Source organism: Camarhynchus parvulus, chromosome 11 (assembly GCF_901933205.1).
Source record: "Camarhynchus parvulus chromosome 11, STF_HiC, whole genome shotgun sequence".
Lineage (NCBI taxonomy): Eukaryota > Metazoa > Chordata > Aves > Passeriformes > Thraupidae > Camarhynchus > Camarhynchus parvulus.
In genome coordinates this window covers 7,467,662-7,493,918 of record NC_044581.1, presented here as the reverse complement: position 1 = coordinate 7,493,918, position 26,257 = coordinate 7,467,662, and the positions used below count along the sequence as shown (strand labels likewise).

Genomic DNA, 26,257 nt, shown 5'->3' with positions numbered 1-26,257 from the left:
ATTTTAGCAATGTGAAATTACAAAGGAAATATTTTGAAACAGATATGATATTTTTCTGGGACTTTTTTGGTCCTCTTACATAAAGCAAATGAACCAAACAGTGACTAAAGGACAAACAGGAGAGGTTCTCCCTTACCAGTGTGCTGATGGTCTGTCAAGAAAGGGGGAACATTCACCAGAATGGTGCATTATTCATTGTTCCTCAAAGGTCACGCTGAGCTGTGGATGCAGCTGGATGTGAAACAGTGACAGTAATTATTAGATAACCTTTTTCCCTTCATTTATCTTGTAGTTCTCTATAAAGCCCATCACTGTCATAGCTGAATGTTTTTAGTTGACTCAGTGGTCTGAACTGAAGACACCCAACCAGTCATGGAGAGCTCCCAGCCTGCCTTCCTAAATTTAGCTGACCAGTTGTTTACCATTGACACTTGCCCTCTGTCACAGCCTTCAGCCTTCCATGACATTTCTTCCATTTTTTTCCAGATGGGTATTTGCTTGAAGCCTTTCATGCTGCAATTACTGGTGTCAGCTGCAGTATTCATGGTGCAGATGTTGCCACCAGGAAGAACAGTTGTGCTGTGAATGTTTTCCATTAAATGGTAGCACTTCAGGTGTAGGGGAGCTCTTGGGGTGGCCCCTTGTCTCCTCCTGGGCAATGTTACCTGTGGTCAGCCCTGAGAGATATCTGCCCACCTTGGTCTGGGGGATTTGTGGAAGGGAAGGGATTCATTGCTTATGTTCTCCTGGCAGACTCACTTATTCAGCAGCTCCTGGCACTTGGAGGAGCCCTCAGAGACAGCAGCTCTTCCCATTTTGTGGGTCTGACTGTCAGGACAGTCTCTGGGACCAGTTCTGGTGGTGATCTGCAAAGGGAGAGAGGCTCCAGCTCCATCTTTCACAATGCTGTTCCCTTTCCAGATCAAGCGGGAGTGAAGTGCTTGTCGAGGGGGACAGCACAAGCAGGGAAATATGAAAAGTGGCAGATGTGCAGAGCAAGAAGGAGCCACTTCTACCTGCTCCCTTTTCAGACTTGTCCCAGTATGAGCTTGTTACAGGGCAGGGAGAGAGCAGATAATTTCCCCTGCCTAGAAAATGGTGCTTCACATTCATCTAATTAATACTTGGTAAATACAAAGTCTCTCAAGTGGGAGTGGAAGGCAGCTGTGCGGTGCGCTGTAGCTAGCAGCAGCCAGAGTAGCTAAGGCTGGGATTTCAGCAAACTCCATTAATTAATCAGAGTCAGGCTGGGCAGGGATGTGGAGGGAAGCATCCAAAAAAACCTGCTGTTGTGCTGGTACTTCTCAGGCAGGGTTTGAGATGATGAGGAGCTTGGCAGCAGCATCTGCTTTCAGCAGTCCAGGTCTGCTCCTCTCTCCAGCTGCACCGGAGGCAGATACTGTGCTCTTGTGTCTGAATACAGCTGAAATACAACTTAAAACTGAACCTGAAAATCACTGTACAGCTAAATCTTCAGCAAATTATGTCTGTTAAAAAAAAAATCTAAATTGCATCTGAGCCCTTAAATTGTTTGGGGCTCTTCTTTCAGCTTGCCAGAGTTGGCTTGGATGGCCCAAACTTTGCATGAGCATCCCAATTGTTGTACCTGTCCATAGTAAGAGGAAGATGCCCTGGGCACTTGGGGAAGAATCTTATTCATTTGCAGCTGAGAGGGGAAATACAAAACAGAGTGAGCTCATCTGACTTTTTAATACAATTTTGGTTTCTTTTACTGCTGATGAATTCCAAAAGTCTGAAATACAGTGATACAAGATGGGAAAGACATGTGGGGAAGGAACTATGAGGGAATAAAACCTGCTGTGATCCTGAAAACTGGAGTTTTGTTTGCTGTGCCAATGCCACTGGTTAGAAAGAAGGGAGGTGCTTAACTGCTCCCCCTACATCCAACCCCCAGGCTGGAGGGTAACCCTGGGAAACCCCAGAGAACCACATCCCTGGGGGACCAGAACTCAAGTTCAGGATAAGCAGGACCAGCATTTGAGCAGCACTTGGCACAGGTATTTCTTACTGATCTCACTAGGCTGACAAACTTATGGAAAAAATACCAAGAACCAAAGTACCTCGACTTAACTTCTGAGCAGCTGGAAAATGCAGTGGGCTGTGGTAATGCCAGAGCAGCAAGTCATCTATGCTGGAGGCAGGACACAGTTCCCTTCATGCTCTGCCTTTTGTGTAGTGCTTTTGGTGGTTTCTGGCAACATCCATGGCTGACATGACAACCTCAGCTTTCTTCATTCCTGTACTCTGTGCCAGCTACCTGCTTCTGAAGTCCAGGGCATTATGGTCATAGGGATAAGCTGAAAGATGCATGAAAAGCTAAGACACCTGGCAAGTGGTAAAAGAGCCCCAAATGACATGATGATCCTTGCTGTCTCAATGCTGTGGCTGGCAGTGAGCCCAGGTGTTGCCTGATTAGGGAATGCCACCAGCACAGGCTGTCCCATGTGGTTGTACCCATGGCAAAGGGACATATGGAACACCTGTGTCAGCGCAGGGCAGAGCTGGCACAGCTCCTCCTTTACTCACTCACAGCCATGGACTCCTGAGCCAATCTGTCTCATCCTCTGTGCCAGCCTTTTCTTTTTCCTTGCTCATCAGTCCAGAGAAAACTTTCCAGATCACAGGGACCTGCTGTTTCCAGTCCCCTGGAGAAGACAGAGGTGTTATACTGATGCCTTCATGTGAGATTCACATAAAAGTGTGAGGCCAAGAGGAGAAACCTCTGCCACAACCCTTGGCTGGACCATATCATGAGTGTTTAAGTAGAGATCTCTGCTATTATCTGAGAAACAACCCTGTGACCCAAAAAATCTGATGCTGTGATTCATCCTGTTTCCTTTGCAAGCCTTGGTTTCCCAGTTTTTTCTTTTTACATGAGGTTTGCCTTTTGCATTCTTTCCTATTTAAAAGTAAATCAGAAAGCTTTTAAAAACCTGTGCTGTCTCAGCTCAGCAGTGAGTGTGTGCCTTGCCTTCAAGTTATCAAATTTCCCTTAGATGTTTCTCTTTATTGAAAACCTGCAGTTGAATTAAGGGGATTCTGCTATAGTGGTGTGTTGTTTGGGTTTTTTTTTCCAAAAGCTTTAAGTCTTCACTGCAAGGATTTCATTTGCAGGAAAGAACTAAAAGGACATGGGTGAAGGCTGGAGGAAACCATCCAGCCTTTTCTCCTGCAGAAGGGGCATCCCAGTGCCTGGACACCCATGTGGGAGATGGCTTCAAACAGCAGCACAACCATCCCTTGCTTTCCTTTCCTGAAGCTTCACAGCCCTCTCTAAAAGTCTTTCTCAATCTTAGCAAATCCCTTCCGACAGCAATGAGCCCCTCTTGCACTGCCAGCTGCTTCAGAGAGGCAGCTTGGGGAAGCATTTCCCCAGAGAAGGGAGGGAGTACACCTGGAGCCCAATATTGCTCCCAGGCCCCGCCTTGGAGCAACCCTGGCTCTTTGTTAGCAGAGAGGTGGGTGTCATGGAGCAACATGAACGGCTGGTGGCCCAGAGCCATCCCTGTGCTGGGCTGGAGCTCTGCTCCCTGTGGAGCAGATGATGGACCAGTGTTGGTCCCTGTGCCCATTCTGTCCCCTGCCTGGCACAACTGGGGACACATCCCTAAACCCAGCCCTGCAGAAACAGTGAATGGCTCCTCTCAGCCCCTGGGGAAAATCTGCTCTGGAGGACGGGGAACAGTAAAGCAATGGGCTCTGCTGGGGAAAATTGTGCTGCAATAATGGAAAAAAGAGGCTTTTTTTGGACTAATTTCTGTGCCAAACCACAGGAAATGCGAATGGAATACTCAGGACACCCTTCAGTGTCCCACGTGTGCCTGAAGGCTGTGTTGTGCAGCAGGGAGGAGGAGAAGGCCATCGCACTGCTCAGTGTCCCAGAGTGGCTTTCCTCATGGGATGCTGGCACAGCATCTCTTCCCCTCTGTGTCCTTCCCTGCCTCAGCTTCCCACAGCATTAGAGCCAGGTGTGGCTCCATCTCCACTGCACCAAGCTCCTCCAGGCCCCTGCCATTCAGAGGGAGCACCTCACCCTCCCTGTTTTCCAGCCAAAAGCCAAAAATGAGAGGCAGCAGCACGGGGCAGGATGGGCAGTGCCCTGAATAACTCCCAGCAGCTGCCTGCTGCCGACTGCGTCCCCGCTCTGCGCACATCTGAACTTCCCTGATGCCTTCTCATCTTTAATTAAGCACTTCCATCAGCTCAGCCTTCTTGCTGGATCTGAAATTTTTTTTCCCTGTAGCCATGGTAACGCTTCCCCTGGGCAGGCTGCGCTGGAGCCAGTGACAAACCCCATGTGTGGCTGTTTTGTTTGGGCCTGGAAACTTCCCTGCCGTTTGGGAAAACTTGGGAAAAGAAAATCCTGCAACGAGCAGGCGAGCAGCAAGGAGAGCCAGGGTGAGAAATGTGTTTTGGGCCGAGCATCCCTTCTATCCCACAAGGAGCCCTGCTCCAACAGGGATGGCAGAGCCTTGATCTCAGGATTCCTTGGTTTTTCCTCCAAAAGATGGCTGCAGTGTCCCTGTTTTGTGTCCTCACTCCAGCCATGGGTGCAAGTGACAGCCCTGCTGTGGTCATTGCATGGTCCCTTGGTGATGGTGACACAGGGACTGCCATTGCCCTGCTCCTCCTGCCAGGACCAGCAAATCATAAGCCACGAAGCTGCTATGAGGAGGGACAATGTCCAGAGGGACAATGACACAGATGTGGTGACACAGGGCATGGGCATAGTGACTGGGGTAGGACTCATTGGCACAGGAAGGGATGCAGGGACTTGACGAAGGAATGGAGTGACAGGCAGGAGGAGGGCAGAGTGAGAGGGCAGTTGGGTGTCAGGAAAGGGGTAGGTGACATTAAGCAGGGTGGGTGATGTGGCACAGGGGTAAGTGGCACAGGGCAGGGATAGGTGACACAGGGCAGGAGTAGATGTCATGGGACAGCAGTAGGTGGGAGAGTAGGGTTAGGTGACAAGGCAGGGACAAGTGTCAGGGCTCGGGCTGCTGACACCAGTGCCCAGTGCTGCTCCCAGCGTCCCACCCAGTATCCTGGTGTCTTGGCATCCCAGTGTCCCGGTATTCTGGTGTCCTAATGTCCTGGTATGCCCATGTCCGGGTGTCCCGGTATCTCGGTATCCTGGTGTCCCAATGTTCTTGTATCATGATGTTCTGGTGTCCTGATATCTCGGTATCCCTCTGTCCCGGTGTCCCGCTGTCCGTGTGTCCCGCTGTCCATGTGTTCGTGTGTCCCGCTGTCCTGCGGTCCGTGTGTCCCGCTGTCCGTGTGTCCGTGTGTCCCGCTGTCCCGGTACCCGCTGCCCCCCGGTGCCCGGCCGGTGTCCCGGGGCGGCGGCGCCCTCTGGCGGCGGCGGGCGGCGCGGCGGCGGCGGGTATAAAAGGCGGCTGCGGGCGGCGGCGGGATCGGGAGCGGCGGGATCGGGAGCGGGATCGGGAGCGGGATGGCCGGCCCGCAGCAGGCCCCGCACCTCCACCTGGCCGAGCTCACCGCCTCCCAGTTCCTCGACATCTGGCGGCACTTCGACGCGGACGGTCAGTCCCGGGGCGCGCGGGACACTTCGCTCCTCAAAAAACCGGCGGGGAGGGCAGCGGGCTGAGCATCCCTGGGGGCGCGGGGCTGAAGGGGGGGTGGTGAAGAGTCCCTGGACATCCCGGAGGAGAGGGTAGAGCCTCCACCGCCGCAGCCCGGGGCTAACGGTGAGCCCCCGGGGTGATGGAGAGCCCCCGGGATGCAGAGACTCCGGGATGGAGAGTCTCCGGGGTGATGGAGAGTCTCCGCGGCGCAGCCCCGTCGGTTGAAGCTCTGGGGTCGGGGAAGCAATCGGTCCCTCAGGACCCCCCCGTCGGGAAAGGACGGGGAGCCCCAGAACTGGACCCCACTGGGAGATCTCAGCCCATGGGACGCTGAGCCCGAGATATCCCGGTTCTCCTTGACATGTCCCCCGGGTGCCTTGAGAGCTGGGATTCGCTCGGGGCTGGTGTCACCTCTGGGTGCTGCTCTGGGCGTTTTGCGCTTCCCAGGGTGCCCAGTATCCACCCTCGGTCCCCTCCGTCTCCCCGCTTCGAGAGTGCCCCACACTTGGTACCTGGGAGGAATGGGGCAGCGTGGCCACCAGATTGGCCCCAAGGCCACCCCCTTGCCAGGAGTGACAGAGCGGGTGTCCCATGCCCGGAGCAGGCTGAGGAACGGTCCCTCCATGTCTGGAGTGCTTGGTCCCTGCCTGCCTGCTCCCCAGCCTCCCAAAACCTCTCCCCGGGGATGCTGGCAAAAGCCGTGTCCATTATGGGGATGTCACCTTCCCACGGAGTCACATCTGGGCAGGACATCCCTGTTTCTACCACTGCAGCCCCAAAAATGGGGGGAAAAGCAAAAACCAGCATTGTTTTGTGGGAAAACAGTTTCTTCCAGCGCTGCGGTGCCGTGAAGGAGGCTCAGCCTGCTGGGAGCAGCAGCCCAGGGGAAAGCTCCTGTCCTTCACTGAGTCTCCTACTCCTGCAGGGAGGTCTGGGGACCAAAAACCTTCTGGGAACTGCGTCATGTAGCCTCCCCAGCTGCACTGCTGGAACTGGAGCTTAGCTTGCTCCTGGCTGCATTTTGGGGTCCCCCCCACTGCAGCTTCACAGCACTGGGGACACAGACACAGGTCCCAGCCACTGCTGGCACTGGAGCAGCCACCAAGGGACTGGGAAGGTGGCACTCCAGTGGGAGTGGGCAGATCCCAGTGTGGGTGTCCAGCTGCCTCCCTGCAGCGTGTCCCACTGTGCCCTTGGATGTGCTCTGTCATCTCCAAAACACCGCGGCAGGCACGGATCCAGCTTGGCCCACGGCCCCCAGGCAGGGCAAGGCTGTCGAGCTGCAGCACGGCAGGTGCCCAGGAGAGGAGGGACTCAGGCATCAGGAAAGAAGGTGGCCTTGACAAGGACAATGCTCAGCTCCATCAGGCAGGAGCTCCAACAGCCCTGGCTGCTTCCCTGTGCCAACGGAGGGACCTGGGCTTCATTCCGCTCTGCATGGGACTACTTCACCCCAGCTCATCCCTGCATTTAAACCCCTTCAATGTGCCTTCCACGCCTTGAGCCACCTGCCCTCAAGGCTTGTCATGCCCCAGAGAAGTCCCCTTGGATGTCTTTGATGTCCTCGCTTTACCAGCCACAGCTGCCCCGAGGCTCCGAGGTGGAGCTGCATGGACTGGCTGTGGCTCTCCGGAGGGGATTTTCCATGACACTCCACATCCCGCTGCTCTGCAGACATGGATCAGACCTGTCCAAGCTGTTGCTTGGAGGAAGCCAAGCTACTGGCCACAGCTTTTCTCGGCCTTATTCTTTTTTCCCAGCTCAAAACTCCTGTTGATTTTTCTTTTTTCCCCAAGTGAATTCAAAGCCACTCGGGGTTCTCCTGCACCCACAAAAGCAAAGCCCCTGGGAAGAGCAGTGGGAAGCCAAAGTACCTCAGTGGGTCACACCAGTACCCCAATATCACCCAAGCCCCTCATCCCCTCCTGGGAAGGATGCTGCTCATCCACTGGGATGTGGTCACCAAAGAGGAAGGTACCCTGGGATCTCCCCAGTGCTTTCAGCTGGGATGTGGATGGGTTATTCCCAGCTGCTGTGCTGCAGCAGGGAGCAGAGGCTGCTGGGGAGCCTGCAGGTGATAACACCAAAGGTGGCGCAGAGCAGGGAGATGTGGTCCAAGCCTCTGGAGGCTGAAATGCAGAGCAGTCCTGGGGGAAATGTTCACAAGGAAGAACCCTGGCTATCCCTCAGCCAGGCACTTCAGGGGAAAGGGCAACATCCCTCTGCTGTGTCCAGATGTTCTTGGAAGGGAGGATTTCTGGCAGGGAGGTGACACCATGCCTGACAGCACCATGGAGCCAGTGTCTTCACTGCTGTCTCCAGCCGTGATGTGACCCTGCTGCTTCCAGGCACAGCAGCCACCCCCCAAAGCCACCAAGGGCCAGCACTGTGGCAGCTGTGTGTGGCTGAGCCCTGGCTGAGCCGTCCGGCCATCGAGCATCCCACAGGCAGGGCAGGGCTATGGATACCCCGGGTTCCAGGGGAACCACATCTCAGCACAGATACCGGCAGTGAGAGGGGTGAGGTACACAGGACAGGGATCTTTTTGAGCTCCTGGCCATGCTGGAGATGGGCAGTGGGGTCACCCCTTCCTGGAGCTGATCCTGCACCCAGGATGGGGGGATGCTGTGCTGGGTGCCTTGTCTCTGATCCCCATTTGCCCCTGTGGCCCCCACAGGGGGTTGAGAGGAGGCAGTCCTGCTTGGGAAATGCTTGCACAGGATGGGGTGCCTTTATTTAAGGCATCTGATTGAAGCATCAGATACAGAAAATGCAGCAAAGGGGCATAAGGCACAAGATGAACAAAGTCCCGTGTGTCCCACAAATGAGTGCAAGGGAAAAATCCAGGGCTGTGTGTCACCTGGGCAAATTTGGGCATCACCAGTATGTGTAACACTCAGCATCAACATTGGCTGGCATTTCCTTGCTGCCACAGTTTCCTTGGAGCCATGTCCTGGTGCAGAGGGAACAAGTGCCGTGTCCTCTGGGAGCATCTGTCCCTCTCCTCCTGTGCTCTGACACTGTGAAAGTCTTACTGCATTTTTTTCCTCCCGCAGGAAATGGCTACATTGAAGGCAAAGAGCTGGAAAATTTCTTCCAGGAGCTGGAAAGTGCAAGAAAGGGGGCGGGTGTGGTAAGAGCATCTTCTGGTTTTGCTCCCTCCTTCCCCTGTTCCCTTGTGCCCAAAGACTTACACTCATGTGAGCCCCACCTCCTTTGGGCACTTATGAGTGGGACTGGGACTACTCTGGGAAGAAAGCAGGAGAAGACCAGCACAGAGAATGGGGAAGATGCTCCCATTCCCTCTCTCCTTCCTGGCAGGACTCGAAGAAGGACAATTTGGGTGACAAGATGAAGGAGTTTATGCACAAATATGACAAAAATGCAGATGGCAAAATCGAGATGGCAGAGGTGAGCGGTGCTGGACCTGACAAACCCCAGCTTGTTCATGTTCCACCCCCATGCTCATGTTTCCCCTCCACCATTCCCACCATGCCTGTGTTTCCCACAGCTGGCCCAGATCCTGCCCACAGAGGAGAATTTTCTGCTGTGTTTCCGCCAGCATGTGGGCTCCAGTTCAGAGTTCATGGAGGTGAGTGGGACAGGCTGCTCTGGGGGGTGAACCCACACAGGTGGGAGAGAAATTGCAGATGGGAAATAAAACATAGCTGGGGGTGGAAGGGAATGTGCAGCATCCTGGAGAGGAAGGAGCTTGTACATGGAAACTGAACCCTGGGTGGAGGGGAAAGGCTGAAAGAGGAGCACCTTGTGATATTGTTGGGATGGGGGAAGGTAAGCAGACACTATTGTTTGATTGGGGGATGCAATTAAATATTATTAAATATTAAAGTCTGGTCTTGCATACTGACATGAGGATAAAGGTGCTTGAACTCTTGGTGTGGGGCTGAACAAAAGCCTCTCGCCCCAAGGGAGAGCAGATGATGCCAGTGGGAGCTGTGAGACAGCCCCATCTCCTTTAGGGTGGTGGGGGACACTCTCAGCAGGGATTTATGGGGACACACACACGTCGGGGGGAGTGGGGGACACAAGCCCCTTCAGAGGCTCATGGCAGTCCCTCCGCAGGCTTGGCGCAGGTACGACACGGATCGCAGCGGCTACATCGAAGCCAACGAGCTCAAGGTGGGCTGTGGGCATAGGGTGGGCTGGGCTGGGTCCCTGCCAGTGGGACATCCCTGCTGGGACAGCCAGGGATGGGGACAGCCAGCCAAACCCTCTCCTCCCAGGGCTTCTTGTCGGACCTGCTGAAGAAGGCGAACCGGCCCTACGACGAGCCCAAGCTGCAGGAGTACACACAGACCATTGTGAGTGGGACCTGGGGCACTGTGTCCCCACCGGGGGTCTCAGCAGCCCAGGTGGGTGGCAGGCAGGGGAGGAGGAGGTGATGTGTGACAGGGTGCTGTTTGTATCCCCACAGCTGCGGATGTTCGACATGAACGGTGATGGGAAGCTGGGCCTCTCCGAGATGTCCCGGTAAGGTCACGGGCAGTGAGAAGGAAGAGCTGGGGAGGGAAAGACATCTGAAATGCTCATGTTTAGGAAGAGTCTGCTCCAGCTTCCAGGGAAAACTGTTTTCCTCTTTAATTTACTCATGTTTCTGAGCAAAACATCACTGTGATTTAAGAAAATGCCTTTTTCTGGCTGCTTCCCCCTCTTCCCTGCCCTTCTTGTTTTTCAGACTTTTGCCTGTGCAAGAAAACTTTCTTCTGAAGTTTCAGGTAACATAAGACTACTCCTACTGCTAATAATAACAACAAAAACAACCCATTCCCATTGCTTGTACCTCCAACCCCTCTCTCACACCCCGGTACCTCTCTCATTCCCTTGTCACTTCCCAGGGAATGAAGCTGTCCTCAGATGAGTTCAATGCCATCTTTGCCTTCTATGACAAGGTAGGGAGCCAGCTCATGGAAATCACCCCAGATAAATATAACCTGGCAAAAAATAACCCCAAATCATGTGGGTTTGGTTGGGGCAATTCCATGCTCTGGTTTGGGTTGGGAGAACTGGGTTTACCTCTGGCTGTGCTGGGTGGGGGCCTGGGGATGCCCATGTCCAAGGGGGAATTGCAGGGCTTGTGTCCTTCCTGCTGTTGATGTCCCTCCCACACTATCCAGGATGGAAATGGCTTCATTGATGAGAATGAGCTGGATGCACTTTTGAAAGACCTGTATGAGAAGAATAAGAAAGTAAGTGGGGGCAGAATTTGGGTGCCATGCCCAGAGCCCCTCAGCTCCTTCTCCCATCTCCCAGCAGCATCTTTCCATGTCCATGCTCCATTGGGACCAGGAGATGCTGGTCTCAGTGCTGACCCTGCATCCTCATGGGAAGCTGCACTGGAACAGGGGGGAGTGTAATCTGAGCCTGGGGGTACTCCCTGGGGAGAAAGGAGATGCCCACCCCCAGTGCCCCCCATGCCTTGCAGGAGATGAACATCCAGCAGCTCACCAACTACAGGAAGAGCATCATGAACCTCTCCGACGGGGGCAAACTCTACCGCAAGGAACTGGAGATGGTGCTCTGCAATGAGCCCCCCATGTAGGACCCCATATACACAGCCCACGCTCCTCCTCCCCGAAAACAAGCACAAAGGGGAGCCCCCATCACTGCAGAGCTCCCCCAGCATCTCTTGGGTTTGCTGTAGGTTGCTAAAATCCCATTTGGGGGGGAAAACTTTCTTTTTTCCCATCTGCCTGGTTTGTTTAATGATATGATTTTTTTTTTTCTTTGCGGGGGTGTTGTTTTCATTCCTTTGGTCTCTTGAGTTTTTATCATTTACCAAAGAACAGTTTACTAATAAATTCAAGTACTGCTAGACTGAAGCCCCTATTTCTCCATCCCATGGTGGGCTGCTGGGTGACAGGGAGGAGGGGGATATCACACTCTGATCCCACAGAGGACGTGGCTCCTGGGTGGGGAAGAGAGATGGAGCATTTGGGAAAGCCCCTATGGAATGAGGGTCATTGGAAAATCCCTGGGGAGCAGAGTGCAGGCAAACTGGGTGGGGACACTGTACCTCCAAGCCATCCCTCCCATTCATCCCTCCCACACCCTGCCAAAGCCTCTGGGACATCCCAAGGGTTGTTTCCCCCACTCCCAGTTTTGGAACCCAGTCCCAGGGTGACGATGCTGGCGGAGTCCCAGTGCAATCTTTCCCATTCCTGTACTATCCAGAGCAGCCCAGCTGAGGCCTGTATGGCCCAGTATGGTGCAGGGCAGTCCCATCTGCACATGTACAGCCCAGTACAACCCTGTACAGCCCATTATGGCCCAGTTAAAGCCCACATAGCTCAGTGTGGCTCAGAACAGCCCAGTATGGTACAGTGCAGTCCTATATGGCCCAGTACAGCCCTGTGTATCCCTCTGTGGCTCAATACATTTCTGTATGGACCAGTACCACACTATACAGACCTGTGTGATGTTGTACAGTCCTGTGTAGCTAAGCACAGCCCAGTACAGACCTTTACACTTCCACATGGCCCTGTACACCCCATAATGGCACAGGGCAACCAAGTACAGCCCCATACAGCCCAGTATGGCCTAGTACAGTCCTGTACAGTCCTGTACAGCTCCATATGGCCAAGTACAGCCCTGTATATCCCTGCAGAGTCCCATACAGCGTGTTACAATCCTGTATAGCTCACTGTGGCCCAAGACTGCCTGTGCATGGCTCCATATGGTGCAGTGCAGTCCTATACAGCTCAAGCATAGCACTGTGCAGCCTAGTATGATGCAGTACCATCTTGTATGTCTCAGTAAGGCCAAATACAGCCTGGTACAAGATGGTCCAGCACAGCCTAGTATGTCCCACCATGTCCTAGTTGAGTCCTCCATATCCCAGTACAGTCTACTACAGCCGAGTATAGTGTAGGACAGCCCAGTATGGCCTGGCACAAGATGGCCCAGTACAGCCTAGCATGGCCCACATCCCAGCCGAGTCCTGCATATCCCGGTACCTCCCAGCACAGCCCAGTACCGCCCGGTACAGCCCAGCACAGCCCCGGACCGAGCGGCGCGGCTGCACTGACCCGAAGCGGCCGCCAGGGGGCAGCGCGGGCGGTGCCCGGGCGCGGCGGCGCATGCGCGGGGCGGGGCGCTCAGCCGGCGCCCGTGGTGTGAAGCGCCCGCCCGCCGCTGCCACCACTGCCGCTGCCGCCATGGCGCTCCTGCACAGCCGCCGGCTCCTCGCCGCCCCGCGCCTCGCCGCCGCCGCCTCCCGCGCCAGGTGAGGGGTGAGAGGTGGCTCAGCCCCTAGGGCCGCCCGCCGGTGTCGGCGGAGGGGTTTTCCCGCGGCTGAGCCCCGCTCCGAGGTGGCGGTGGGGGGAGGCTGCGGGAAGCGGGTCCCCCCGTGCGGCCCGCGGCTGACGATGCGCTGGGGATGGGGGTTGCCGGGGGGACGGACCGCGCTCCGATTGGCTGGGGAGGGGGTCCTCGCGCTCTGATTGGCTGCGGCCCAGCCCGGCGCCCCCCGCCTGCCCTTGAGGCGCCGCCGTGGAGGGCGCGTAGGCGCCGGGCAGCCCCGAGAAACGGGGCCGGGGGAGCCTGTGCCTTAACGACAGGCTGGGGACACCCTGTGCCGTGACCGATGGTTGGAGATACCCTGTGCCTTGAGTGGTTGGCTGGGGCGCTGCTAGTGATGTACACTGTGCTTCGGGGCACGAATGATGTGGTCGGTGAGAGGCTGGACGTGCCCAGGCCATGTGCGCTCGCAGCGCAGAAACCAACAGTGTCCTGGGCTGCATCACCGGCAGTGCAGGCATCAGGTAAAAGGACGGGATTCTGACCGTCTGGTCTGCTCTGCTGAGACCCCACCTGCAGCACTGCATCCACTTTCGGGGCCCCAGCACAAGAAGGACATCGACCTGTTCGAGCAAGTCCAGAGGAGGCCACAAAGATGACTAGAGGAATGGAGCTCCATTTTTATGGGGAAAGGCTGAGTGAAAGAGCTGGGGTTATTCAACCTGGAAGAGAGGAGGCTTCGGGGTGACCTAATTGTGGCCTTCTAGTATCTAAAGAGGCTACAAAAGAGCTAGAAAGGGACTTTTGACAAGGGTATGGAGTGCCAGGACAAGGGGGAAAGGGTTTAAATTGGCAGAGGGCAGGGTTAGATTAGATATTAGAAACAAATTCTTCCCTGTGAGAGTGGTTAGGCCCTGGCACAGGTTGTACAGAGAAACTGCCTGTTGAATCCCTGGAAGTGTTCAAGGCCAGGTTGGACAGGGCTTGGAGCATCCTGGTCTAGTGGAAGGTGCCCCTGTCTATGGCAGGGGTTTGGACAATATAATCTTGCAGGTCTCTTCCAACCCAAACCATTCCAGGATTCTGTGTGCTGTAAAATGGGGCTGAAGTGGTGCTGTCTGGCTGCCCTGTGTAGTGGGACCAAAGGGACTCCAGTGACCCCATGATCCATGAAATGGGGTGGGAGTAGTGCTGGCTGTGCTAGAGCTGTGCTCTCAGAGTTACAAACCCTGGCAGGGTGGGAGTGACTGTTTCTGGATTCTGCTGTCTCTCGTCAGCAGAGGTTTGGATAGAAGAATGCTGGAGTTGTGTGAAAAGCCCAGAACATCCAAGTTTCCATAAAGTACAGCTGACCTGAGAGCCATCGGGCTGGGAACATCACTGAGACCAGGGGGCCAAAAAGCAGAGTGTGCAGAAGGATCTGGATGAGGCCTTGCTGCTCTCCAGAACCCTTTGACTCCTGGCCCTCACTAGTGGGGAGGTCTCTAAGAAACAGCTTCCAGCCTACATCAGAGCAGGAAAGCAGTGGTTTTTTTAAATGTCTGTTCCAGCAGTCACTACTACTTCTAAGCCAGCCTTCTGGCTCTTCTCAGCAGGGACAGAAGAGCAGCTGCCTAGAACTTGTGTTTTGTGCTCATGGTCTATAGCAGGCCTGTGAAAGGTATGGAGCCTGCTGGCATAAGCTTTGCTTTTCTCAAGCTTGTTATACAGCAAAGTGTAAATTAGCAAATTGCATTGAGTTCACCCAAGAAAAGTTGTTAAGTTTTGTAAGGAGCCTCTATGCACAGCCCCCTCTTTCCATTCAGGAATAGTGGCTTATTATGCAACAAAGGAAGCCATGCACTGATTAGCAGTTTCTGTTTCCTTATCTTCAGCAATGTAATGTGGTGCTCCAGCTGCTATCATTAATCTGTGCTGGGAATGCTCTTTCTGAAAGCAGAACAGAGGTTAAGAGATATGAAATGGTTAAAATGGCTCCGTTGACACACAAATGCTAATTAGGACGATAACTCAGTCTGCTGCTCTGATGTATCACAAGACGGCTATTCAAATACTTTTCTCGGTGGAAAGCTTATCCGAGGCTCACTGGGGCAAGGAATTTGTAGGCTTGAAAGATCCTGTAGTAGCCAGCAGCCTGTTGGTGTTGTTCTTGTGTAAATATTTGCTTTAGATGTGGTTTACGTACAGCCTTTGGCCCCTCTGGCCCCTTGCTCTGCTCTGTCTTGCAGAACTGCTGTGGGGGCTCTGGCAAAGCTTCTGAAATCTGGGATCTTATGTGGCTGTACCTCAGGGAACGTGGGCTGGCCTCTCCACGATGGAAACCTTCACTGGGCTTGTAAATGCTTGTTCTCCAGGCTTGGCTTGAGTCCTGAAGCACTTCTTAGGTCTGTGCACTTGAGGCATAAGTTCCACATATATTTTTGAAAAATGTGCAAATTTATGCAATTCCTGGTGCATTTTTCCACCTTCTCTGTCCCACTGCACTTGCAGTTGTGCATTAAACCAGCTCAGAAGACCAGCATGGCTGAAGAGTACAGAGGCTGTCTGGAGCTCTGGTGAGCATCTAAACTCTGACTGGCCTTCTGTGTGGAAGTCCTGTAGCTGGAGAATGTGCTTCCTTTGGCTTACGTGGAGTATCCCTCGGGCAGTTCAACCCCAGCTTAAGTTTACCTCTGGTTAGTTTTCTGCACTGAATACCTCTGGCCTGGCAGAGATGTACAGTTTATAGCTTTGACCTTTATTCAAGCCCAGTGTTCTTTTAATTGCTCAAAATAAAATACAAGGCAGTGCAGGGACAACAGTAAGAGGGGGCAGCAGTGTGTTAGGGTTTGTGGCCTTGGACCCCTAGTAGATCTCTTTTTCCCAAACCCCTTTGGGAAAGCTCCGTCTCTGTGATCTCTTTGGTATCCTGATGTATTTGGACAACTCAGCCTAGGCTTTTTTTCCTGCGTCCCTGCAAGCTCACCTCCCTGGAAACACCAGAGGAGTTTTGTTTCACCTGGAAACCTTCATGCTGAGAACAGGAAAATAAGTCCTAAACCTACCCGTCGGTGCCTTAAGCCAACACAAAAACCAGCTCAGAACAAAGGTACTTAACTCTCTGGAGTGCTGCAGCTTAGGTAAATGCCTGCAGGATCAGCATTAATTGCAGTATGTTAGAGCTCAGTGACCTGCCTAAGCCTTAGCAGGATCAGGACCTAAATACCCCAAACACTGTAAGCTGCTTGGGGAAAAGCCCAGCAGAAAGAAGGTGCTGTCACCATCTCCAAAGTAGCAGCTCTTTAAAACAAATAGCCAGGCTCCTGCAGCCCTTGCTACCAAAATAATCCTAAACCAGGTAAACTGAAGAAAGCCACACTACTGCACATTGTTTCTCTCTTTCCCTGCCTCTCCATTGCCAGGAACACATTGGGAGGGGTTTGTCCAAAGCTGCCTGAACCCGCAGCAGGAGTTTGCCCTGACAGTCCCCTTGACGTGTCCTGCTCAGGTTGGTTCCCCAGGTCACTCCCTCCACGCTGGCTGCAGCCCCTGTCCCTCTCTGGAGGGTGTGTGTTGCTGGCATCTCTGACTCATCCTCCTTTCCAAGCTAATCCTATACTTAAGAGGTAATTAAGACTAGTTGGTGGTCTAAAAAACTGTTGTGATGTTAAGCACATCTTCCATTTTTAAACTACCTGAGGTGGCTCTACCTCTTCCTCAAAGCCTGTCAAAAGGAGTAACAGGCTTTTCTTAAAATTTGGAAATAGTGTTCAGAGGGTTGTCTGAAGTTAGTCTGAAGAGGTCAAATGATTGAGGCTCCGTGAGATGCAATCTACATACATGGGAGAGCACAGAATTTTTCTTCAGTGAGGAAACTTGGCCTAAATGGACCTAAAACAGGGACAGAGTGGAGAGGAAAGATGATTGTGTGAGTTCTGCTGATCAGTGAGAGCTTCCTTAACCTTCATGGCCCCACTGCCCACAGATCTGTATCTGCCTAGAGTCTGCCCTGCACACTCAGCAGGAGGTCTGCTGGCCCTGGGCTGGCTCCAGGCTGCCTGCATTGCCTGGGGCACAGACCAGCCGCAGGACAGCATTCCCAAGTTGGGAAAGGATCTTATTATCAGATGACATAGCCTTTCCTGGGCTGCAAAGCATAGTAAAGCTGATATGTCTGTGTGTATGTGTGTTACTCCTTCAGCAGTCAAGGCTTGAGTTCTGTCCTCCAGGAGATAAACCCAATCTACTTCGTATTGCACCCTTTGTTCCCCACTGAGCTGGGGGACCTGTGATGAGTCAGGACACTCAGAGCTGCATGCAGTGCCTTCAGGAGGGGGCTGTGACAGCCAAATCCCTCTGCCAGGCAGGTTAAAAAACACCACACTGCTGCTCCTGCACTGTCTGCAGGCCTGCAAAGCCTGGACATGGGACAGAGCAGAGACTCTGGCCAAAGGAAATAACAGGTTTCTTTTTATAGCCTGGTCTGCTCTGCCCTTGACATTAAGAGAGGCTCTCCATCTTCAGGGTGTGCTGCCAGCCAAGCAGAGGCAGGTGGCTCCTTGTGTTGGGGGAGCACAGAGCTCCTCCTGATGCAGGGAGGTTTTGTGCTTGATAGCAGGGGAAGGGTCTTCACATCAGAGCTTGTCACTTGTCACACGGGGAACAAACTGTCTTCTATGATTTCCTGGAAAACAGCATTTGTCTACAACACCAGAGGAGGCAGAGTTTGTAGGGCAAAGAGTGGAAATACCTTTATTTTGTCAGCCAATGCTGGGAGAAAAACAGTTTGGTTTTCATGTACTACAGCCTTTCCAGGAGTTTGGAAGAGACTCCATATTCACGCTTTTGTGCAATTGCCTGGGTCTGGCCAAGGTTCCCTGGAGGGGAATGACCTGTGCAATCCCACGTGCAGGCTCTGGGCACTTGTCCAGAGCATAGGAGTTCAAGGCTCCAGTTTCCTGGGCTCTTTGTGGTGTTAGCACATAAGGCAAACAGGAGCATTTCAACATGCTAATGACTGAGAGGATTCAGTTATCTTCAGCCACAATGAGCTGAGGCTCTTTGCCCATTCTGTAATATGCAATGTGACTTAAAAGGTTTGGTTTTTTGGATAATTCTCTGAAAAAGGTACAATTATTTGTACCTTTTTCAATGGTTTAAAGACAAGATTTCCCTTGTGGGTTTCTGTTGGTGCACATCTCTCTCTGCCCAGTTCTCAAGCCTCATGCTTAGCTTCTTGTTTCTCCCTTTAGCTCATGGTGGTCCCATGTGGAGATGGGACCCCCCGACCCCATCCTGGGGGTGACAGAAGCTTACAAGCGTGACACCAACTCCAAGAAGATGAACCTGGGAGTGGGGGCGTATCGGGACGACAACGGGAAGCCCTATGTCCTGAACTGTGTTCGCAAGGTGAGCTGCCTGCTGGGCAGGGCCAGATCCAGGTGCCAGGTACTCTGAGGGAGTCAGGGAAGGGGAAGGTCACTAAGCAAGTTTCGTCTGTTGATCCTTCAAATAAGCTCTGTCCCTAGCAGAGCAGGACAGTATTTGTGGATGTCTCCCTTAGCAAGACTAATGCTTTTGAGACATGACAAAGCCATTAAGTAGTACAGGACAAAACAGAAAATACATGTCCTGTTCCCATTCAGGTAACTCTAACTTGTTGCTGACTTATGTGAACCCTGCAATGTACCTGTTCTCTGAACTTCAGGGTGTTTCTTGAACAGGCTGATGTTCTTCAGGGCACCCCACAAGGGAGGAAGGGGCTGACATTGGCCGCTTAGTGGATTAGTCTTAGAAATTCTGCTGAGCCGATACTACCAGTTTCTCCATAAGCCAGTCTAAAACTCCAGCCCAGGGAGCTGGGCGTGGACATTGCCCTTGAAGGGATTATGGGGTCTTTTAGGGCTGTAGGGGTAGAAATAGGCTGTTAAATAGCTGGCAGCTGACACATGCATTGATTGGCTGCACTGACAGGGAGGGTGCAGGGAGAGTGCCTTTTCCATGTGTCAGAGTGGGGTTTAAAGCCATCCCTTGCCCTCCCTCTGTCTATGCAGCTGGGTCACAACCAGAGAGCCTGGCTGGTGTCACAGAGACAGTTTCCTGGTGGCATGTGAATACTGCCAGGGTCTGTGCCACTTCCAGCATGACAAGGCCCTACAAAACATTTGCTACCCTACCTGGTTTGGGGATGTCTCCTATGTAAAGATGATATCTGCCTCTCAGTAACACTCAGGTCTTGCTTTTCTGCAGGACAATTCCTGCTTGGGCAAAGAAATGTGTGTCCTTGTGCAGCAGCATTGACTTGTAATGGGCTGGAAGTGGTGCTCTCTTCTGGTGCCAGGTTTCCTTGGCTCCACGGGACCAACGCTGTCACCCACTGCGGGCTCTGGTGGCTGTGGGGTTTTATCTGAAATGTTTACTGCTGCCCCTTGCTTGGAATGAGCCCTGCAGAGAAACTCCTGTAAACCAACCTTTGCCCCTTTCGAGCAAGCAAATGTGCAGAGAAGTGACCTTCAGCTGTCCATCATTCTCTCCATGGTGATGCCTTCCTTGCTGAGCCTGTGTCCTCCCTTCCAGGCGGAGGCCATGATAGCATCCAAGAAGATGGATAAGGAGTACTTGCCCATCGGAGGACTGGCAGATTTCACCCGGGCATCCGCAGAACTGGCTCTGGGGGAAAACAGTGAGGCCTTCAAGAGTGGCCGGGTAAGGAGAGGCTGGGACACAAGGGGCAGGGAGGACACACGGTTTGTGTGTGGGTGCTCTGCAAATGTGGAAGAACCGCTGGGGTATTGATGCTTCTGAGTTGTGGGCTGGCTAGCTGGCCCCAAGGATTACTGCTTCCTCTGAAGCCTGGGGTGAAACAGCCCTGTCCAAGGAGGGGATTTAACCTTGCCAGAGGGCCCAACTCCCTGCCCTGGAGTTGGAGATGCTGACCCCTGTGGTCCCTCCAGCCCCTTGTCCCTGTTTTGGTGTGCTGCTGCCAGTGCTGACATAGTGACTGCGCTCTCCCTGTAACACAACATAGCTACTCAGATTTTTTTTTTCTTTTCTTGCAGTATGTTACTGTGCAGGGTATTTCTGGGACTGGATCTCTGCGAATCGGAGCCAACTTTTTGGTGAGTGCCTGGCCAGCAGTGGAAGGAAAGGACATATTTTAACCCGAGCTGAATTTTTACGGTTTTTTAATTGCTTGTATGTACATAACCTCTTTGAACACTCTGTCTTTCTATTGACCAGCAACGATTCTTCAAAGCCAGCCGTGATGTGTATCTACCCAAACCGTCCTGGGGCAATCACACTCCCATTTTCCGTGATGCTGGCATGCAGCTTCAGGCTTATCGCTACTATGACCCCAAGACCTGCAGCCTTGACTTCTCTGGAGCCATGGATGACATTTCTGTGAGTTGCCTTCCATGCCTGGAAGAAGGGAGGTCATGTGGAGAAACGGGTGGTGATATTACTTTACCCTATATGTGATCATGCAGCATGAAGCTGTGTCAGGGAAAGTTTAGGCTGGGTATTGGGAAAAGATTTTTCACCCAGAGGGTGGTTGGGCACTCAAGCAGGGTCCCAAGGGAAGTTGTCATGGCACCAAGTCTGCCAGGGTTCAAGGAGTGTTTGAACAATTCAGGCACATAGTGTGGTTCTCAGGGTTGTCCTGTGCAGGGCCAAGGAGGTGGACTCCTTATGGGTCCATTCCAGCTCAGAATATTCTATCATTCTATGATGCCTGAAGGCATTAAATCAAGGCTAGAAGCCTCACAGAGCTCATCTAAGCTGTCTCATCTGCTGAGGAGAATGCTCAGATATCATTGATGATTCATTCTCTGTAACATCTTTCTTAGAAAATTCCAGAGAAAAGCATCATCCTCTTACATGCTTGTGCTCACAACCCCACTGGGGTGGATCCCCGGCAGGAGCAATGGAAGGAGTTGGCAGCTACAGTGAAGGTAAGCAATGTCCCAGGGATACTGTGCCATTCCTGGGCAAACCACATCTCTGGCCTTTCATGGGTGGCACCTGGTCTTCGCTTCACTAAAGGTTATTCCCTTCCATGAAGCCAGGATGGGTGTCATGTTCCTGACAGAAGCCAGCCAAATGTACCCAGAAAGCTTCCAGCTGACCATTGGGCTTTCTGCTGGCACCTTCCCAGGAAGCTGGAGCAGGGAGACCTGAAAGGAGAGCAACAGGGTTGAAAGCATGAGCTGTGATTGCTGGAGCGGAGCACCCAGTGCTGGTGTATTAAAAATGCTGGAAGATCTCTCACATGCCTGGTGTCTCCTTGCAAGCTTCAGCTGCAAATAGAAAGGAACAGGTTCTACCTTCTGCTCCTTCCTGCTGCTCCATCAAGCCTGTAGCCAGTGAAATTTGGCTTGGAGATACCTGGCCTTAGTAGGGTCCTGAGAATTGGTAGATATCAAAGTGATCTCTGTGGCCTACAGAAGGGTAGATCTAAGGGGCAGAGTATCTGGGGTATGAGCCTAGCTGACTAGGGAGTTCCCTGGTGATTTTCCTGGAAACTGGTAATGCAGAAGACATTGAAGTAGACTTTTATTACTGTTGAATTTACTTCTGCTTCCTGGGCCAGACTTGCACATCCCATAAATGCCCTGGAGGGTCTTTAGCTGCTGTTTTGATGTGTACTGGGTAGGTGCAGGTTTTGGGCTGCTTTCCCTGTGGTAAATGAAGGGGAATGGCTCTCTTTCTGGAGGAGAATTGCTGCAGGCAGACAGACGACTGTCTGCATGGCTTTTCTCAGCCTGCTGCCTTGCTCCTTGGAGGGATGCTCAGCTTCTGTGACACTCTCTTCCATCTTTGCTGGCAGAAACGAAACCTCCTCGTGTACTTTGACATGGCCTACCAGGGCTTTGCCAGTGGGGACATCAACCGGGATGCCTGGGCTGTGCGGTATTTCATCGAGCAGGGCATCAACATCGTCCTGTCACAGTCCTTCGCCAAGAACATGGGGCTGTACGGTGAGTGACAAGGAAATCATTTCATCCAGGCTGCTGGTGGGATCCCAGTACCTCCAAGGGTTAGCAGCCAGTGTCTTCCTGCTGCCTGTGTTCATCCTGCAGTATTGAGCAGGGATGACCCATTAGGAGCTGCTGGAGACCTTTCTAGAGAACAGCGATCCCCTACAGCTGTGTGGGGTTGGGTGCCACAGTGTAAGAAGGATATAAAGCTTTCAGAGAGTGTCCAAATGAGACTACAAAGATGGTGAATGGTCTAAAAGAGAAGCCATACAAGGAGCAGCTGAGGACACTTGCCGTGCTCATCCTGAAGAGAAGACTGAGGGCAGAGCTCATCACAGGCATCAGCTTCCTCTGAAGGGGCAGCATCAGCTCTCTGTGACCAGTGACAGGACCCAAGGGAATGACACAGAACTGTGTCAGGGAGGATTTAGGCTGGATATTTGGGAAAGGTTCTTAACCTAAAGGGTGATTGGGTATTGGAACAGGCTCCTTAGGGAAGTAGTCACAGCACTAAGCCTGACAGAGCTTAAGGAGTGTTTGGACAATGCTGTCAGACACAGGAATTGTGGGATTCTTGGGGTTGTTCTGTGCAGGGCCAAAAACTGGACTCAATAATCCTTCCAACTCTAGATATTCTGTGATTCTCTTAGGAGAGCGTGCGGGTGCCTTCACAGTGATCTGCAGTGATCCAGATGAAGCCAAGAGGGTCGAATCCCAGCTGAAGATCCTCATCCGCCCCATGTATTCCAACCCACCTGTGAACGGAGCTCGCATTGCCTCCATGATCCTGAATACCCCTGACCTAAGGAAGGAGTGGTAAGAAGAACTCTGTAATGTTCATGACAGTGCATGCCTTTGTGCAGCCTTGTGCTGTGCTTACTGTGTGCTGCTGTCACAGGCAGCCCTTAGCTTCAGCAACAGTCAGAACCTTGTTTACTCTGGAGAAATCCCTGCTTATGTCCTGGCATCAGCTGGTGTCAGTTTAACCTGACACAAACAGGTTTTTCTTGTGTTCTCAAGGAAGAAAACACTGTATAAAGGAGGGGATAAAGCTCCTGAAGGATTGAGGGCTGCAGGAGCTGCCTATCCAAGAAGCATAAAAGTCTGAGGTGGTGTAGCCATGTAGCGTGTCTCATGTGGGGGAAGTGGAAGCATAAGCTCCCTGGGAATGAGACCCAAGAATGTACCCCTCATGCCCTAAGCCTGATTCCTGGCTGTGCTGTGCTGTTTTCACAGCCCCTTGGTGCCAGGTCCCTCCCAGCAGCTGGCCTGGCAGAACAAAGGTTGGCAGTGTGCTGTGGCCTCACTGGGGGCTGTGTTCTTTTGGCAGCATGACACTTGTGCCTGATGCAGTGCCCAGCAGAGACATTTCCTAGCAGTGCTGCTTTGGAGCAGGGCCTGTTTGCCAATGCTACCCCTGCACTCTTGGTTTATCTGTAGATACTATTTTATCTGGATTTGAGTAGTGCTGCCATCAGGCATCCTACTGACCCGTGGCTTTCAGATGTGAGAAATGTCTATATTCTGGTAGTCTTGTCCAACAGCAATGGAATAAATAAAAAGAGGTCACCTTCTGGTATCAGGAGAATGAAGCAGCTCCCCCAGCTGGAGCTACATCTTCATGCTCATCTGCATCCCTCTATGGGGCCCCTCCAGGTGGAGAAGTTGCTTTTCTATAGCTGGGGTGGGGAGAGCAGCATTGGTGTGTTCTAGCCGAGCTCTGAATGGTTCCTGGGTTGGCTCCTCAGGCTCATAGAGGTGAAGGGCATGGCTGACCGGATCATCAGCATGAGGACTCAGCTGGTGTCCAACCTAAAGAAAGAGGGATCCTCCCACAACTGGCAGCACATCACTGACCAGATCGGCATGTTCTGCTTCACAGGGCTGAAGCCTGAGCAGGTAAATGCAATTCCAGTGGTCTCTTAAGTGTCATTTGCAGTCCTCGTCAGTAAGTTTTTGACTGCAGATGCCAAAATGAGCCTTTGTAAGCACTTCTTCTCGGAAGGAACATCCTCCAGTCCCTAAGCACTGGCACATCATGGGGACCCCGGTCTTGCTCTGTTCCCTGGTGTACTTGGGGAAGTTGAAAGTAAATGCAGCTGTCATGTCTATCAAAGCAAGCAGTCACTGAGTGCTGCTCTGAAGTGACCTTAAAGGCCAGCTCAAGCAAGGTGACTCTTCCAGCTGAACATCTGCAGTGCTGCTGCTTGGCCTGAGAGCTGAGCAGCATCTCTGTTGGTGCACAGGGTACTCTGCAGGTAGTGGGATGCCCTGTCTGCTGGCAGCCAGTTTGCTTTGAGTTTCAGCAAGCTGGGTAAATTTGCATTTTGCTGACACAGCAGAGGTTGGCCTGCAGTTTGAACTTTGCTCTTTCTCCCCAGGTGGAGCGGCTGATCAAGGAGTTCTCAGTGTACATGACAAAGGACGGACGCATCTCTGTGGCGGGAGTTACGTCAGGCAATGTGGGTTACCTGGCTCATGCCATCCATCAAGTCACAAAGTAGAGACAAAGGGGTGCCCTGGAGCTGGTGGCTTTCCCTTCCTCACCAGTCGAAGATGAGGAGGGAAAAGAAACAAGCAGAATACTTCAACCACAGCACTTGAAGCCGCTGCTGAATGTATCTTGTAGATGAGTTGTAGAAGCCTTGTCAAATCCACGCTGTGTTGTGGAGCAGGGACATAATTGCTGGCTCCTGCTCGTCACAGCCGTTCTTCCCTGCTGTCCATCCTTTCTCCATCAGCCCCGGCACCTGTCTATGCTGGAGGAAGCAAATGCTTAGCAATGCCCTCCTACCAGTGTAGGCACCAAAAGCTTCTCCGCACACATTTCTCCATGAGAAGGCTTTGTGAGGCTTTTGACTGCTGGCCCAAGCAGAAGCAGGCAGGGAGCTGAGTGGGCTGAGTTGGAGGGCTGCTCTGGTGTGCTCCTCCAAGCTCCTCAGCCAGTCCCTGCTGCCAGCAGGCTCCATCCTCCATCATCCCAGCCTGGGGCTGGGCAGCACCAAAGCTGTCCTCTGACAAACAGCTCTGAGGACTTCTCACTACCAAACTCTGCTCCATCGTTGGCTTCGCTCTTTCCATCTTGGACTCTCCTTTCAGGTGTAATTCACAGTGGCATCAGTGCATGGGGCAGACCAGTGTCCCTCTGTTCAACCTATCTCACTTTCATACCTGGAGGTGAAACAATTTCTCACCCCCCTGCTCCCCAATAACAATCTCCTCTGAAAACTGCTCTCTGGTGGTCTCTGCCTCGCCCCATTCCTGTCCTAAGCCCAGCAGTCCAGCCCTTTACCTCCAGCAGTCCTCCCTGCGGTATTTGTTGCGTGTCCCAAAGCTGTAAGCCAAGAGGCTGACCCTGCAGTATGCCCCTCATGTCGAGGTGTGGGGCATACCTCTCCCCTCTGTTCAACCACATATCTGGTGACACCAGAAAACAGAGATCTTGAGAGAAATCTGAGAGCTGATGACTCAAAAACCATACTGTCCTTCTAAGCCAAGTGTCCCTGAGGTCCTGTGACATACTGGACTCTGATTTTTAATCCAAATAAACTGGTGCATGGCTGTGTTGAGCTGGGGACTTCATCCTGTCATTGTGCAGCTGGATCCTGTCCCTTCCATGCACCAAACATTCCCTCTCAGGGCCATGCTAGCACAGGGGATCTTATATGACCAGTGAAACCCTCATCTCCTGAGAATCCCTTGTAGAGAGGCAGTTCCCACTGATGGGCCCCAGGAGCACAGTGTGTGTGAACTGAGGTTGTCCAGGTGTGAGCTAGTGTCACTGAAGAGCTGAAATTGAAGCCTGTGGTGTTGAACATAGGTGTTGCTGGCAAGAGGACAAATTCCCAAAAGCTGTCTGCCTTGGGACATGGGGCCATCTTTGGCCACTGCCGCACAATGGAGTGGAGCTGGAGTCATTACCTCTTAAGTCTGCGCACTGTCTCAATCCATAGGCACCTCTTCCCTCTGCAGCCATACCAGGGTATTTAGCAGGGCAGTCCTCATTTCCCATTCCTGCCCAGGGCAGCTGTGTGCCCATTGGAGCTGGGACAGGTCCAGTCTGGTGCACCTGACCCGGTCTAGTGCACGTTGTTGCCAGACTTGCTGGAAGGCTGGATCCTGCCGCCGCTCCCTGACAGAAAGTTTCCGCTCCCACGCCGCTTGTTTACTGGCCCGATGCCCACAGCCGCTGCTTGCTGTCCTTTGTGCAATAAACCGCTTTCCATGCCGCACACGCCGTACGTGCTGCCCCACGGCTCTGTGGGTTCCTGTGCTGTGGTCCTCGGTTCTGCGTGGCTCTGGAGCTGCCGCCTCCTGCCCTCTTACCCGCGCGGGGCCGTTCTTCTGCTCGTTCTCTGTACAATAAAAGCACCCTGGAGCACAGCCCTGTCTCTCGCCGTCTCCTTGCCGCGGGTCCCCGCAGGCTCAGCCTCT

General features: G+C 52.9%; 2 protein-coding genes across 2 annotated transcripts; both read left to right on the top strand.

The window, feature by feature from the left end:
* Positions 1 to 5,430: 5,430 nt before the first annotated feature.
* CALB2 (calbindin 2) lies at positions 5,431 to 11,444 on the top strand. Its single transcript, XM_030956012.1, has 11 exons — positions 5,431 to 5,567; positions 8,666 to 8,742; positions 8,931 to 9,020; positions 9,121 to 9,201; positions 9,693 to 9,749; positions 9,854 to 9,931; positions 10,045 to 10,100; positions 10,306 to 10,345; positions 10,466 to 10,519; positions 10,745 to 10,816; positions 11,053 to 11,444. The coding sequence occupies exons 1-11, from the start codon at positions 5,477 to 5,479 to the stop codon at positions 11,167 to 11,169; spliced, it is 813 nt and encodes a 270-aa protein (XP_030811872.1). The 5' UTR covers positions 5,431 to 5,476; the 3' UTR covers positions 11,170 to 11,444.
* A 1,279-nt stretch (positions 11,445 to 12,723) lies between these two features.
* Positions 12,724 to 26,206, top strand: GOT2 (glutamic-oxaloacetic transaminase 2). The gene is made up of 10 exons (XM_030956174.1): positions 12,724 to 12,852; positions 18,098 to 18,254; positions 19,422 to 19,550; positions 19,904 to 19,963; positions 20,085 to 20,246; positions 20,693 to 20,797; positions 21,673 to 21,823; positions 22,474 to 22,639; positions 23,572 to 23,722; positions 24,205 to 26,206. The coding sequence occupies exons 1-10, from the start codon at positions 12,785 to 12,787 to the stop codon at positions 24,325 to 24,327; spliced, it is 1,272 nt and encodes a 423-aa protein (XP_030812034.1). The 5' UTR covers positions 12,724 to 12,784; the 3' UTR covers positions 24,328 to 26,206.
* Positions 26,207 to 26,257: the final 51 nt, after the last annotated feature.